This window comes from Lissotriton vulgaris, unplaced genomic scaffold (genome assembly GCF_964263255.1).
Source record: "Lissotriton vulgaris unplaced genomic scaffold, aLisVul1.2 SCAFFOLD_454, whole genome shotgun sequence".
Classification (NCBI taxonomy): domain Eukaryota; kingdom Metazoa; phylum Chordata; class Amphibia; order Caudata; family Salamandridae; genus Lissotriton; species Lissotriton vulgaris.
Genome location: NW_028241547.1, coordinates 1264984 through 1281125, shown reverse-complemented (window position 1 = coordinate 1281125; position 16142 = coordinate 1264984). Strand labels below are relative to the sequence as shown.

General features: G+C 49.2%; 1 protein-coding gene across 1 annotated transcript in view; it reads left to right on the top strand.

Annotated features, from left to right (window-relative positions):
• SLC25A21 (solute carrier family 25 member 21) overlaps positions 1-16142 on the top strand; it is a 59621-nt gene that overhangs the window by 33408 nt on the left and 10071 nt on the right. Inside the window, exon 2 of the mRNA XM_086948118.1 lies at positions 11799-11980. Within this exon, the coding sequence (XP_086804244.1) occupies positions 11799-11980 (182 nt within the window). The remainder of the gene's footprint in view (positions 1-11798; positions 11981-16142) is intronic.

Sequence of the window (16142 nt, the reverse complement as noted above, 5' to 3'; positions counted from 1 at the left end):
CTATCATGACATGTGCGGAGTTGAATGAGCCCTCTGCTCTACAGCTGTTTTCTGTGCTGGTCCTATCATGACATGTGCGGAGTTGAATGAGCCCTCTGCTCTACAGCTGTTTTCTGTGCTGGTCCTATCACGACATGTGCTGGAGTTCTTTGTGTATAGCATGGTTTGTACTCGCCCTGGCACGACTGGCAGGATGCCGCTGCCATTATAACCTGGGTTTGTGCTGGTCCTGTCACAACACTGGCTGCAGATGATTGTCATGAGGTGGGTACCCACTGCTCCTGTCGTGACAGGGGCAGGTTCTCCCTGACATTACTGGTCCTGCGTTGTTGTTCATAGCCTCCTCCGCTGTGCCAGCGTGGTGATGGTGAGTGCCAGCAGGCGACATCAGCCTTCATTTCTCCTCACCTTCGGGGGTCCGGCGCACACGTGGACCCTGGAGTGGGCGGGGGGGCAGGAGGGGGCTGCGTCCTGCTGTCATTTGTAAAATATTTTGACCAATTAGTTACTGGCCGCTCGTTCCCGTGGTACAGTAATACTGGGTACATTGTGGAGCCAATTACTCAAATCAAGCCCATATGGTGACGGGGGCTGCGTGCCCCCCACAACTGTGCGCGCGAGCCTGGTGTGAGGAGGAGGCAGCGCTGCAACGAGGACCATGTGTCAGAGGAGCTGCAGCCCCGGGGCATGATGGGGTGCGCAGCCTGGCATGGCTGCGTGGGCACTTGCAGCGAGCCCTGGCAGACCTAGAGGCCTTTCTTTACCTCCTACCTGGCTCTGTCCTTCTACCCTCGAGGTCCATGTCAGCCTGGCACACCCAGTGCCAATGTTATCTTCATAACCATGCCCTGCTACACGCTAGATCCATGCCAGCCTGGCACACTCAGTTCCAATGTTACCTCCATAACCATGCCCTGCTAATGCCAGGTGCCGTGCCAAACAAGGCACACGCTGTGTCCTATCCACCCAGATCCATGCCAGCCTGGCACACCCAGTGCCAATGTTACCTTCATAACCATGCACTGCTACTCGCTAGATCGATGCCAGCCTGGCACACTCGGTGTCATTGTTAACTGCATAACCATGCCCTGCTACACACCAGATCCATGCCAGCCTGGCACACTCAGTGCCACTGTTAACTGCATAACCATGCCCTGCTACACACCAGATCCATGCCGGCCTGGCACACTCAGTGCCACTGTTAACTGCATAACCATGCCCTGCTACACACCAGATCCATGCCGGCCTGGCACACTCAGTGTCATTGTTAACTGCATAACCATGCCCTTATACACACCAGATCCATGCCAACCTGGCACACTCAGTGCCATTGTTAACTGCATAACCATGCCCTGCTACACACCAGATCCATGCCAACCTGGCACACTCAGTGCCATTGTTAACTGCATAACCATGCCCTGCTACACACCAGATCCATGCCAGCCTGGCACACTCAGTGTCATTGTTAACTGCATAACCATGCCCTGCTACACCCCAGATCCATGCCAGCCTGGCACTCTCAGTGCCACTGTTACCTTCATAGCCATGCCCTGCTACACGCTAGATCCATGCCAGCCTGGCACACTCAGTGCCACTGTTAACTGCATAGCCATGCCCTGCTACACGCTAGATCCATGCCAGCCTGGCACACTCAGTGCCACTGTTAACTGCATAACCATGCCCTGCTACACACCAGATCCATGCCAGCCTGGCACTCTCAGTGCCACTGTTAACTGCATAACCATGCCCTGCTACACACCAGATCCATGCCAGCCTGGCACACTCAGTGCCACTGTTAACTGCATAACCATGCGCTGCTACACACCAGATCCATGCCATCCTGGCACACTCAGTGCCACTGTTACCTTCATAACCATGCCCTGCTACACACCAGATCCATGCCAGCCTGGCACACTCAGTGCCACTGTTAACTGCATAGACATGCCCTGCTACAAACCAGATCCATGCCAGCCTGGCACACTCAATGTCATTGTTAACTGCATAACCATGCCCTGCTACACACCAGATCCATGCCAGCCTGGCACACTCAGTGCCACTGTTAACTGCATAACCATGCCCTGCTACACACCAGATCCATGCCAGCCTGGCACACTCAGTGCCATTGTAAACTGCATAGCCATGCCCTGCTACACACTAGATCCATGCAAGCCTGGCACACTCAGTGCCACTGTTAACTGCATAGCCATGCCCTGCTACACACCAGATCCATGCCGGCCTGGCACACTCAGTGTCATTGTAAACTGCATATCCATGCCCTGCTACACACCGTATACACCAGGTGCCGTGCCAACCCCATCACATGCTGTGTCCTCCCCACCCAGAACCTTTCCAGTCATTCTGCTCAGTGCCAGTCCCAATCGCATGGCAGTGCCATGCTGACCCCATCGGGCACGCTGCCTTCTCTGACTCTGCGGCGTTGCCATTCGTATGGCTCTGCCATCTTAGAAACCAAGGTCCAGGCTAACCCCTTTATTTGCTGAATAAAGTACCCTGCTACCCACCGAGCTCAGTGCCACCTTTCATACTCAGTGCTGCTGCCGATGTCTTGGTTGTGCCCTGCCACCTGCCAAGGACAAGACCAATCTTGCATAATCAGAGCTGTTGCTAATCACTTGGCAATGCCCTACTGCGCTCAGTGGACTCTGCCAGCCGTCACCCTTATTACCAATCACATGCCTGCTCGCTGCTACCCATCCCGCCTCTTGCCAGCCCTTGCAATATGTTACCTCTTGCCTTTGCTGATTACATGACCATGCCCTCCTGTCATGCCATCCCTTCACACTCTGGGCTATTATCTGTAACATGCATGTGCCCTCCTGACCACCGAGGGTCATGCCAACCCTTCCTATTTTGGGTGATTATCTATTACATACATGTCCTCCTACCCACCAAAGTCCATGCCAACCCTTCACTCTCTGGGGTAACATAAATGTGTCCTACCCACTGAGGGTCATGCCAGCCCTTCACACTCACTGGAGTGGATTCCCACATACTTATGTAAGGGCACCAAGAAGTATGCATTGCACTTCAGTCCAGTACATAGCCCTCGTTGCCTTTACATAAATGAGTAAGGGCACCAAGGGGTAGGCACTGGAGTGGAATAGGGGACCAAGGGGTATGTACTGCAGTGGAGTGAATACCCCTCTGCTAGTAGAGCACCGAGGGGTATGCGCTGCACTGGAGTGGATACCCCTCGGTACCCTTATATACTTATGGAAGGGCACAGGGGGCTATACACTGCATAGGAGTAGATACCACCCTGTGCCTTTCTATACTTATGTAAGGGCGCAGAGGGGTATACACTGCACTGGAGTGGATACCCCTCAGTACCCTTATATACTTATTAAGGGCACAGAGAGGTATACACTGCACAGGAGTGGATACCCTCAGTACCCTTATATACCTATTAAGGGCACAGAGAGGTATACACTGCACAGGAGTAGATATCCCTTGGTATCTTTATATATTTATGTAAGGACACAGAGAGGTATACACTGCACAGGAGTAGATATCCCTCAGTACCCTTATATACTTATGTGAGGGCACAGAGAGGTATACACTGCACAGGAGTAGATACCACCTTGTGCCTTTATATACTTATGTAAGGACTCAAAGGGTTATACACTGCACAGGAGTAGATACCACCCTGTGCCTTTATATACTTATGTAAGGGCACAGAGAGGTATACACTGCACAGGAGTAGATACCCCTCAGTACCCTTATATACTTATGTAAGGGCACAGAGAGGTATACACTGCACAGGAGTAGATATCCCTTGGTATCTTTATATACTTATGTAAGGACACAAACGGGTAAATGTAAATGTATAGGCATTTATATAGCGCACTACTTACCCGGAGGGTCCCAAGGCGCTTCGACCGCTGCGAAACCCTTCCTGGCTTCCCTGAGAGATGGTCCCTAAGTGGGTATATCCAGGGTGAGACCAGGCATCCCCGGCGGTCTGGTGGGGCCGTTAGTGAAGATGAGGCAAGCTAATGCCCAGAGTTGCCGAGTGTGATCGCTGATCAGAGTGGGCACCGAGGCGAGAGAATTATCGAGTCCGCTGACCCTGGTCCAGAAACCTGCCGCGCCGGGAATCGAACCCTGGTCCCGGGCCGTCCTCTGCTCTCGGGTCTGCCGCCTCTAACCAGTGAGCCACACTACTTCACTATATATACACTGCACAGGAGTAGATACCACCCTGTGCCTTTATATACTTATGTAAGGGCGCAGAGGGGTATACACTGCACTGGAGTGGATACCCCTCAGTACCCTTATATACTTATGTGAGGGCGCAGAGGGGTATACACTGCACAGGAGTGGATAGCCCTCAGTACCCTTATAAACTTATGTAAGGGTAGTGAGTGGTATGCACATCACTGGAGTGGGTATCCCTCTATGCCTTTATATACTTATGTAAGGGCACAGAGGGGTATTCGCTGCACTGGAGTGGATACCCCTCGATACCCTTGTATACTCTTGTAAGGGCACAGAGGGGTATATACTGCACATGAGTGGATACCCGTCGGTACCCTTATATACTTATGTAAGGGCAGGAAGGGGTATGCACTGAAGTGCAGTGCATAACCCTCGGTGGTTTTACATAATTTTGTATGGGAACTGCGGGGCTTGTACTGGAGCGCATACCCACACCCTCGGTTACCTTACATGCTTATGTAAGGGCATTGAGGGGTAGACACTGCACCGCAGTGCATCGTATATCCCTCGGTGCCCTCACATAAGTAGGTAAAGGCTCTGAGTGATAGGACCTGGAGTGAATACCCCTCCGTGCCCTTACCTACTTATGTAGGGGCACCAGGGCATATGCACTGCACTGGAGTGGATACCTCTTTCCGCCCTAACCTTCTTATGTAAGGGCACCAACGGGTGTGTACTACAGTGGAGATGGGCACCGAGGAGTATGCACTGCACTGTAGTGAATTGCCCTGTGCGCCCTGGGCACTAAGGGGTGTGCACTGCAGTAGAGTAGGGCCCCAAGGGTTATTCACTGCAGTGGAGTGGATACCCTTCGGCACTCTACATACTTATGTAAGTGCACCGAGTGGTATGCACTGCAGTGTACTAGAGCATTGAGGGGTGTGCACTGCACTGGAGTCGGTACCCCTCAGCACCCTTACATACTTATGTGTAAAGGCACCGAGGGGTGTGCACCGCAGTGGAGAAGAGTACCAAGGGGTATGCACAGCACTGGAGTGGATACCCCTCAGTGCCTAGACATACTTATCTAAGGGCTCCTAGGGTGTGCACCGCAGTGGAGTAGAGTACCAAGGGGTATGCACTGCACTGGAGTGGATACCCTTCGGCACCCTACATACTTATGTAAGTGCACCGAGTGGTATGCACTGCAGTGGACTAGGGCATTGAGGGGTGTGCATTGCACTTCAGTCCAGTACATAGCCCTCGTTGCCTTTACATAAATGAGTAAGGGCACCAAGGGGTAGGCACTGGAGTGGAATAGGGGACCAAGGGGTATGTACTGCAGTGGAGTGAATACCCCTCTGCTAGTAGAGCACCGAGGGGTATGCGCTGCACTGGAGTGGATACCCCTCGGTACCCTTATATACTTATGGAAGGGCACAGGGGGATATACACTGCATAGGAGTAGATACCACCCTGTGCCTTTCTATACTTATGTAAGGGCGCAGAGGGGTATACACTGCACTGGAGTGGATACCCCTCAGTACCCTTATATACTTATGTGAGGGCACAGAGAGGTATACACTGCACAGGAGTAGATACCACCTTGTGCCTTTATATACTTATGTAAGGACTCAAAGGGTTATACACTGCACAGGAGTAGATACCACCCTGTGCCTTTATATACTTATGTAAGGGCACAGAGAGGTATACACTGCACAGGAGTAGATACCCCTCAGTACCCTTATATACTTATGTAAGGGCACAGAGAGGTATACACTGCACAGGAGTAGATATCCCTTGGTATCTTTATATACTTATGTAAGGACACAAACGGGTAAATGTAAATGTATAGGCATTTATATAGCGCACTACTTACCCGGAGGGTCCCAAGGCGCTTCGACCGCTGCGAAACCCTTCCTGGCTTCCCTGAGAGATGGTCCCTAAGTGGGTATATCCAGGGTGAGACCAGGCATCCCCGGCGGTCTGGTGGGGCCGTTAGTGAAGATGAGGCAAGCTAATGCCCAGAGTTGCCGAGTGTGATCGCTGATCAGAGTGGGCACCGAGGCGAGAGAATTATCGAGTCCGCTGACCCTGGTCCAGAAACCTGCCGCGCCGGGAATCGAACCCTGGTCCCGGGCCGTCCTCTGCTCTCGGGTCTGCCGCCTCTAACCAGTGAGCCACACTACTTCACTATATATACACTGCACAGGAGTAGATACCACCCTGTGCCTTTATATACTTATGTAAGGGCGCAGAGGGGTATACACTGCACTGGAGTGGATACCCCTCAGTACCCTTATATACTTATGTGAGGGCGCAGAGGGGTATACACTGCACAGGAGTGGATAGCCCTCAGTACCCTTATAAACTTATGTAAGGGTAGTGAGTGGTATGCACATCACTGGAGTGGGTATCCCTCTATGCCTTTATATACTTATGTAAGGGCACAGAGGGGTATTCGCTGCACTGGAGTGGATACCCCTCGATACCCTTGTATACTCTTGTAAGGGCACAGAGGGGTATATACTGCACATGAGTGGATACCCGTCGGTACCCTTATATACTTATGTAAGGGCAGGAAGGGGTATGCACTGAAGTGCAGTGCATAACCCTCGGTGGTTTTACATAATTTTGTATGGGAACTGCGGGGCTTGTACTGGAGCGCATACCCACACCCTCGGTTACCTTACATGCTTATGTAAGGGCATTGAGGGGTAGACACTGCACCGCAGTGCATCGTATATCCCTCGGTGCCCTCACATAAGTAGGTAAAGGCTCTGAGTGATAGGACCTGGAGTGAATACCCCTCCGTGCCCTTACCTACTTATGTAGGGGCACCAGGGCATATGCACTGCACTGGAGTGGATACCTCTTTCCGCCCTAACCTTCTTATGTAAGGGCACCAACGGGTGTGTACTACAGTGGAGATGAGCACCGAGGAGTATGCACTGCACTGTAGTGAATTGCCCTGTGCGCCCTGGGCACTAAGGGGTGTGCACTGCAGTAGAGTAGGGCCCCAAGGGTTATTCACTGCAGTGGAGTGGATACCCTTCGGCACTCTACATACTTATGTAAGTGCACCGAGTGGTATGCACTGCAGTGTACTAGAGCATTGAGGGGTGTGCACTGCACTGGAGTCGGTACCCCTCAGCACCCTTACATACTTATGTGTAAAGGCACCGAGGGGTGTGCACCGCAGTGGAGAAGAGTACCAAGGGGTATGCACAGCACTGGAGTGGATACCCCTCAGTGCCTAGACATACTTATCTAAGGGCTCCTAGGGTGTGCACCGCAGTGGAGTAGAGTACCAAGGGGTATGCACTGCACTGGAGTGGATACCCTTCGGCACCCTACATACTTATGTAAGTGCACCGAGTGGTATGCACTGCAGTGGACTAGGGCATTGAGGGGTGTGCACTGCACTGAAGTCGGTACCCCTCAGCACCCTTACATACTTATGTGTAAAGGCACCGAGGGTTTGCACCGCAGTGGAGAAGAGTACCAAGGGGTATGCACTGCACTGGAGTGGATACCCCTCAGTGCCTTGACATACTTATCTAAGGGCTCCGAGGGGTGTGCACCGCAGTGGACTAGAGTACCAAGGGGTTTGCACTGCACTGGAGTGGATACCCCTCAGTGCCTTGACATACTTATCTAAGGGCTCCGAGGGGTGTGCACCGCAGTGGAGAAGAGTACCAAGGGGTATGCACTGCACTGGAGTGGGTACCCCTCAGTGCCTTGACATACTTTTCTAAGGGCTCCTAGGGTGTGCACCACAGGGGACTAGAGTACCAAGGGGTATGCACTGCACTGGAGTGGATACCCCCCAGTGCCTTGACATACTTATCTAAGGGCCCCAAGGGTTGTGCACCGCAGTGGACTAGAGTACCAAAGGGCATGCACTACACTGGAGTGGGTACCCCTCAGTGCCTTGACATACTTATCTAAGGGCACCGAGGGGTGTGCACCGCAGTGGAGTAGAGTACCAAGGGGTATGCACTGCACTGGAGTGGATACCCCTCAGTGCCTAGACATACTTATCTAAGGGCTCCTAGGGTGTGCACCGCAGTGGAGTAGAGTACCAAGGGGTATGCACTGCACTGGAGTGGATACCCCTCAGTGCCTAGACATACTTATCTAAGGGCTCCTAGGGTGTGCACCGCAGTGGAGTAGAGTACCAAGGGGTATGCACTGCACTGGAGAGGGTACCCCTCAGTGCCTTGACATACTTATCTAAGGGCACTACGGGGTATGCACTGCAGTGGAGAAGAGTACCAAGGGGTATGCACTGCACTGGAGTGGATACCCTTCAGTGCCTAGACATACTTATCTAAGGGCACAGAGGGGTGTGCAACGCAGTGAAGAAGAGTACCAAGGGGTATGCACTGCACTGGAGTGGATACCTCTCAGTGCCTTGACATACTTATCTAAGGGCACCGAGGCGTGTGCACCTCAGTGGACTAGAGTACCAATGGGTATGCACTGCACTGGAGTCAGTACCCCTCAGTGCCTAGACATACTTATCTAAGGGCACCAAGGGGTGAGATACCTCTAAGTGCCTTGACATACTTATCTAAGGGCACCAAGGGGTGTGCATCGCAGTGGAGTAGAGTACCAAGGGGTATGCACTGCACTGGAGTGGATACCTCTCAGTGCCTTGACATACTTATCTAAGGGCACGAGGGGTGTGCACCGCAGTGGACTAGAGTACCAATAGGTATGCACTGCACTGGAGTCGGTACCCCTCAGTGCCTAGACGTACTTATCTAAGGGCTCCTAGGGTGTGCACCGCACTGGACTAGAGTACCAAGGGGTATGCACTGCAGTGGAGTGGATACCCCTCAGTGCCTTGACATACTTATCTAAGGGCTCCTAGGGTGTGCACCGCAGTGGACTAGAGTACCAAGGGGTATGCACTGCAGCGGAGTGGATACCCTTCAGTGCCTTGACATACTTATCTAAGGGCTCCGAGGGGTGTGCACCGCAGTGGAGAAGAGTACCAAGGGGTATGCACTGCACTGGAGTGGGTACCCCTCGGTGCCTTGACATACTTATCTAAGGGCTCCTAGGGTGTGCACCGCAGTGGAGAAGAGTACCAAGGGGTATGCACTGCACTGGAGTGGATACCCCTCAGTGCCTTGACATACTTATCTAAGGGCTCCTAGAGTGTGCACCGCAGTGGAGTAGAGTACCAAGGGGTATGCACTGCACTGGAGTGGAGAGGATACCCCTCAGTGCCTAGACATACTTATCTAAGGGCTCCTAGGGTGTGCACCACAGTGGACTAGAGTACCAAGGGGTATTCACTGCACTGGAGTGGATACCCCTCAGTGCCTTGACATACTTATCTAAGGGCTCCTAGGGTGTGCACCGCAGTGGACTAGAGTACCAAGAGGTATGCACTGCACTGGAGTGGATACCCCTCAGTGCCTTGACATACTTATCTAAGGGCTCCTAGGGTGTTCATCGCAGGGGACTGGAGTACCAAGGGGTATGCACTGCAGTGGAGTGGATACCCCTCAGTGCCTTGACATACTTATCTAAGGGCACCGAGGGGTGTGCACCGCAGTGGAGTAGAGTACCAAGGGGTATACACTGCACTGGAGTGGATACCCCTCAGTGCCTTGACATACTTATCTAAGGGCTCCTAGGGTGTGCATCGCAGTGGACTAGAGTACCAAGAGGTATGCACTGCACTGGAGTGGATACCCCTCAGTGCCTTGACATACTTATCTAAGGGCTCCTAGGGTGTGCACCGCAGGGGACTGGAGTACCAAGGGGTATGCACTGCAGTGGAGTGGATACCCCTCAGTGCCTTGACATACTTATCTAAGGGCTCCGAGGGGTGTGCACCGCAGTGGAGAAGAGTACCAAGGGGTATGCACTGCACTGGAGTGGGTACCCCTCAGTCCCTTGACATACTTATCTAAGGGCTCCTAGGGTGTGCACCGCAGGGGACTAGAGTACCAAGGGGTATGCACTGCACTGGAGTGGCTACCCCTCAGTGCCTTGACATACTTATCTAAGGGCTCCTAGGGTGTGCACCGCAGGGGACTAGAGTACCAAGGGGTATGCACTGCACTGGAGTGGATACCCCTCAGTGCCTTGACATACTTATCTAAGGGCTCCTAGGGTGTGCACCGCAGTGGAGTAGAGTACCAAGGGGTATGCACTGCACTGGAGTGGATACCCCTCAGTGCCTAGACATACTTATCTAAGGGCTCCTAGGGTGTGCACCGCAGGGGACTAGAGTACCAAGGGGTATGCACTGCACTGGAGTGGGTACCCCTCAGTGCCTAGACATACTTATCTAAGGGCTCCTAGTGTGTGCACCGCAGTGGACTAGAGTACCAAGGGGTATGCACTGCAGTGGAGTGGATACCCCTCAGGGCCTTGACATACTTATCTAAGGGCTCCTGGGGTGTGCACCGCAGTGGAGAAGAGTACCAAGGGGTATGCACTGCAGTGGAGTAGAGTACCAAGGGGTATGCACTGCACTGGAGTGGGTACCCCTCAGTGCCTAGACATTCTTATCTAAGGGCTCCTATGGTGTGCACCGCAGTGGAGAAGAGTACCAAGGGGTATGCACTGCAGTGGAGAGGATACCCCTCAGTGCCTTGACATACTTATCTAAGGGCTCCCAGGGTGTGCACCGCAGTGGAGAAGAGTACCAAGGGGTATGCACTGCACTGGAGTGGGTACCCCTCAGTGCCTAGACATACTTATCTAAGGGCACCAAGGGGTGTGCACCGCAGTGGAGTAGAGTACCAAGGGGTATGCACTGCACTGGAGTGGATACCCCTCAGTGCCTAGACATACTTATCTGAGGGCTCCTAGGGTGTGCACCGCAGGGGACTCGAGTACCAAGGGGTGTGCACTGCACTGGAGTGGATACCCCTCAGTGCCTAGACATACTTATCTAAGGGCACCAAGGGGTGTGCACCTGCAGTGGAGTATAATACCAAGGGGTGTGCACTGCACTGGAGTGGATACCCCTCAGTGCCTTGACATACTTATCTAAGGGCTCCTAGGGTGTGCACCGCAGTGGACTAGAGTACCAAGGGGTATGCACTGCACTGGAGTCGGTACCCCTAAGTGCCTTGACATACTTATTTAAGGGCTCCTAGGGTGTGCACTGCAGTGGACTAGAGTACCAAGGGGTATGCACTGCACTGGAGAGGATACCCCTCAGCGCCCTTACATACTTGGGCAAGGGCACTGACTGGTGTACACAGCAGTGCAGCACATGCCACTTGGTGCACTTCCATAAGTAGGTAAGGGTGATGAGTGGTATGGACAGCAGTGGATACCCCTTGTGCCCTTACGTACTTAGGGAGAGAGTGGTAAAGGCTTTTTAAGGCATATGGGGCAGATAGATGTAAAGGGAGGTATGGATTGTTTAGGGTTCATGGGCAAGTTGAGGGAAAGGGAGGTAAAGGTTTTTTAGTGTTCGTGGATGGGTGGATGTTAGGAAAGTTCCTTGTTTTTAGGGTTCAGGGGCTGAGGGTGGCTAAAGGGGGTAACCTATGGAGCACCCCTCTCTTTCCCTGCCCCAGACCCCATACTTCCCGCTGTCTATTTTTTCCCCTCATGCTCTGACCTTTTTTTTGCCATAGGATCCCACGTTGGAGTTCTTCCGGAAGTTTGGGATCGGATTGGCTTCTGGAACCCTTGCCTCCATCATCAACATCCCTTTCGACGTTGCAAAGAGCCGAATCCAAGGGCCACAGCCGCTCCCCGGAGAGATTAAGTACCGCAGTTGTTGGAAAACCATGAAAACCGTCTACAGTGAGGAAGGGTGAGAAGACCACGTGATGGCGAATCCAGTGCACTTTGTAAAGATCCCAAAAGTCAAATTGAAAAAGGACCTCTTGACCTGTTTGAAGTTGTCTAGTGAGCGCCTAGAGGTGGTGAAACAGAGAGTCTCTGCACACTCCCTTCTAGTACCTTCTCCAGGTCTTGAGCCTTATCTCTCTTTTCACTTCTATCGCACCAAATTGTTTTATCTCATTAGATTCAGGTTTGACATTGTGTACCTTCTGATTTCCTATCCTCATAAAGCCTACTGTGATGCTAATACGACACAGAGCGCGCTCCACTTCAATTTTTATGTCCACTTTATTCCAAGGCGCGATTTTATTATTCCCCTTTTAAAAGTTTTAAAGATCAGAAGTGTCGGCCAGCTCTATATCACATCCAGCTCTTAAATGATGAATTTATTTGTTTAATGGTTTTCAGATATATCCCTACAGCTGTCAGTTTATGCAATGTTCTTGGGAAATAATTCCTTTCACTTGGTTTTTAATTAATTAGTTCTGGGTTTTATGGTCTATGGGACGGGGTTTATCACAACGTTCATTACACGCTGTTTGTAGGCCCTGCTGCTTTTTTGTAGAAATATTAACTTAATTAATCACCACTGTCATATTCTGATTATGAATTACCTCTGTTATGAAGTGTACAATACATTGTCGGTATTATATATTTTTAATCTGTTTTTAAATATTCTTATGATGTATTCTTTTAGGGCTGCAGGTCAGCCGAATAAAGATATTTGACTAACTGACTGACTGAACCTTAGTATCAGATTCTGTGTTTTAGTATCTGATTCTGAGGATTAGTATCTGATTCTGAGGCTTAGTATCTGATTCTGAGGCTTAGCATCTGATTCTGAGGCTTAGCATCTGATTCTGAGGCTTAGTATCTGATTCTGAAGCTTAGCATCTGATTCTGAGGCTTAGTATCTGATTCCAAGGCTTAGTATCTGATTCTGAGGCTTCGTATATGATTTCAAGGCTTAGTATCTGATTCTGAGGCTTAGTATCTGATTCTGGGGCTTAGTATCTGATTCTGAGACTTAGCATCTGATTCTGAGGCTTAGCATCTGATTCTGAGGCTTAGTATCTGATTCTGAAGCTTAGTATCTGATTCTGAAGCTTAGCATCTGATTCTGAGGCTTAGTATCCAATTCTGAGGCTTAGTATCTGATTCCGAGGCTTAGTATCTGATTTCAAGGCTTAGTATCTGATTCTGAGGCTTAGTATCTGATTCTGGGGCTTAGTATCTGATTCTGAAACTTAGCATCTGATTCTGAGGCTTAGCATCTGATTCTCAGGCTTAGCATCTGATGATGAGGCTTAGCATCCGATTCTGAGGCTTCGCATTCTATTCTGAGGCTTAGTATTCGAGTCTGGGGCTTAAGTATCTGATTCTGAGGCTTATTATCTGATTCTAATGCTTAGCATCTGATTTTGAGGTTCAGTATCTGATTACAAGCCTTAATATGTGTTTTCAAGTCCTTAGTATCTGATTCTGAGGCTTAGTATCTGATGTCAAGGCTTAGTATCCGATTCTGAGGCTTATTATCTGATTCTGGGCCTTAGCATCTGTTTCTGACGCTTAGTATCAGATTCTGATGCTTATTATCTGATTCTGAGGCTTCACATCTGATTTTGAGGTTTAGTATTTGATTGCAAGCCTTAATATGTGTTTTCAAGTCCTTAGTATCTGATTCTGAGGCTTAGTATCTGATTCTGAGGTTTATTATTAGATTCTGGGGCTGAGCATCTGTTTCTGAAACTTCTTATCAGATTCTGAGGCTTATTATCAGATTCTGGGGCTTAGCATCTCATTTTGAGGTTCAGTATCTGATTACAAGCCTTAATATATGTTTTCGAAGGCTTAGTATCTGATTCTGAGGCTTAGTATTTGATTTTAAGGCTTAGTATCTGATTCTGAGACTTAGTATCTGTTTCTGAACCTTAATTTTCAATTCTGAGGCTAAGTATCTGATTCTGAGGCTTAGTATCTGATTTTAAGGCTTAGTATCTGATTCTGAGGGTTAGTATCTGATATAGGGGCTTAACATCTGATTCTGAGGCTTAGTGTCTGACTCTGAGGCTTAGCATCTGATTCTGACGCTTAGTATCTGATTCTGAGGCTTAGCATCTGATTCTGAGGCTAGCATCCGATTAGGAGGCTTAGTATCTGATTCTGAGACTTAGTATCCGATTCTGGGGCTTAGTATCTGATTCTGAGGCTTAGTATCTGATTCTAAGGCTTAGTATCTGATTCTCGGGATTACTATCTGAGGCTGAGGTTTAGTATCTGTTTCTGAATCTTAGTATCCGATTCTGAAGCTTAGTATCTGATTCCAAGGTATTGTATCTGATTCCGAGGCTTAGCATCTAATGCTGAGGTTCAGTATCTGATTACAATCCTTAATATCTGTTTTTGAGGCTTAGTATTTGGTTCTGAGGCTTAGTGCCTTATTTTGTTCTTTAGTATCCAATTTCAAGCCATAGTATCTGGTCCTGAGCCTCAGTATCTGATTCCAAGGTTTAGTATCTTATTCCGAGGCTTAGTATCCTATTTCCTGGCTCCATAGTATCTGATTCTGAGGCTTAATATCTGATTCTGAGGCTCAGTATCTCATTTTGAAACTTAGTGTCTGATGTCAAGCCTTAGCATCTGATTTTGAGGTTCAGTATCTGATTACACGCCTTAATATGTGTTTTTGAGCCTTAGTATCTGATTCTGAGGCTTAGTATCTAATGTCAAAGTTTAGTATCCGATTCTGAGGCTTATTATCTGATTCTGGGGCTTAGCATCTGACTCTGAGGCTTAGCATCTGATTCTGACGCTTAGTATCTGATTCTGAGGATTAGCATCTGATTCTGAGGCTTAGTATACGATTCGGAGGCTTAGTATCTGATTCCGAGACTTAGTATCCGATTCTGGGGCTTAGTATCTGATTCTGAGGCTTAGTATCTGATTCTGAGGCTTAGTGTCTGATTCTGCGGCTTAGTATCTGATTCTGGGGATTACTATCTGATGCTGAGGTTTAGTATCTGTTTCTGAATCTTAGTACCCGATTCTGAAGCTTAGTATCTGATTCCAAGGTTTAGTATCTGATTCCGAGGCTTAGCATCTAATGCTGAGGTTCAGTATCTGATTACAAGCCTTAATATCTGTTTTTGAGGCTTAGTATTTGGTTCTGAGGCTTAGTGTCTTATTTTGTGCTTTAGTATCCAATTTCAAGCCAGAGTATCTGGTCCTGAGCCTCAGTATCTGATTCCAAGGTTTAGTATCGTATTCCGAGGCTTAGTATCCTATTTCCTGGCTCCATAGTATTTGATTCTGAGGCTTAATATCTAATTCTGAGGCTCAGTATCTCATTTTGAAGCTTAGTGTCTGATGTCAAGCCTTAGCATCTGATTTTGAGGTTCAGTATCTGATTACAAGCCTTAATATGTGTTTTCGAGCCTTAGTATTTGATTCTGAGGCTTAGTATCTGATGTCAAGGTTTAGTATCCGATTCTGAGGCTTATTTTCTGAATCTGGGGCTTAGCATCTGTTTCTGACACTTAGTATCTGATTCTGAGGCTTATTATCTGATTCTAAGGTTTAGTATCTGATTCTGAGGCTTATTATCTGATTCTGAGGCTTCGCATCTGATTTTGAGGTTTACTATCTGATCACAAGCCTTAATATGTGTTTTCAAGTCCTTAGTATCTGATTCTGAGGCTTAGTATCTGATGTCAAGGCTTAGTATCTGATTCTGAGGCTTATTATCCGATTCTGTGGCTGAGCATTGGTTTCTGAGGCTTATTATCTGATTCTGGGGCTTAGCATCTTATTTTGAGGCTCAGTATCTGATTACAAGCCTTAAGATGTGTTTTCGAGGCTTAGTATCTGGTTCTGAGGCTTAGTATTTGATTTTAAAGCTTAGTATCTGATTCTGAGGCTTAGTATATGATTCTGAAGCTTAGCATCTGATTCCAAGGCTTAGTATCTGATTCTGAGGCTTAGTATATGATTTCAAAGCTTAGTATCTGATTCTGAGGCTTAGTATCTGATTCTGGGGCTTAGTATCTGATTCTGAGACTTAGCATCTGATTTTGAGGCTTAGCATCTGATTCTGAGGCTTAGTATCTGATTCTGAAGCTTAGTATCTGATT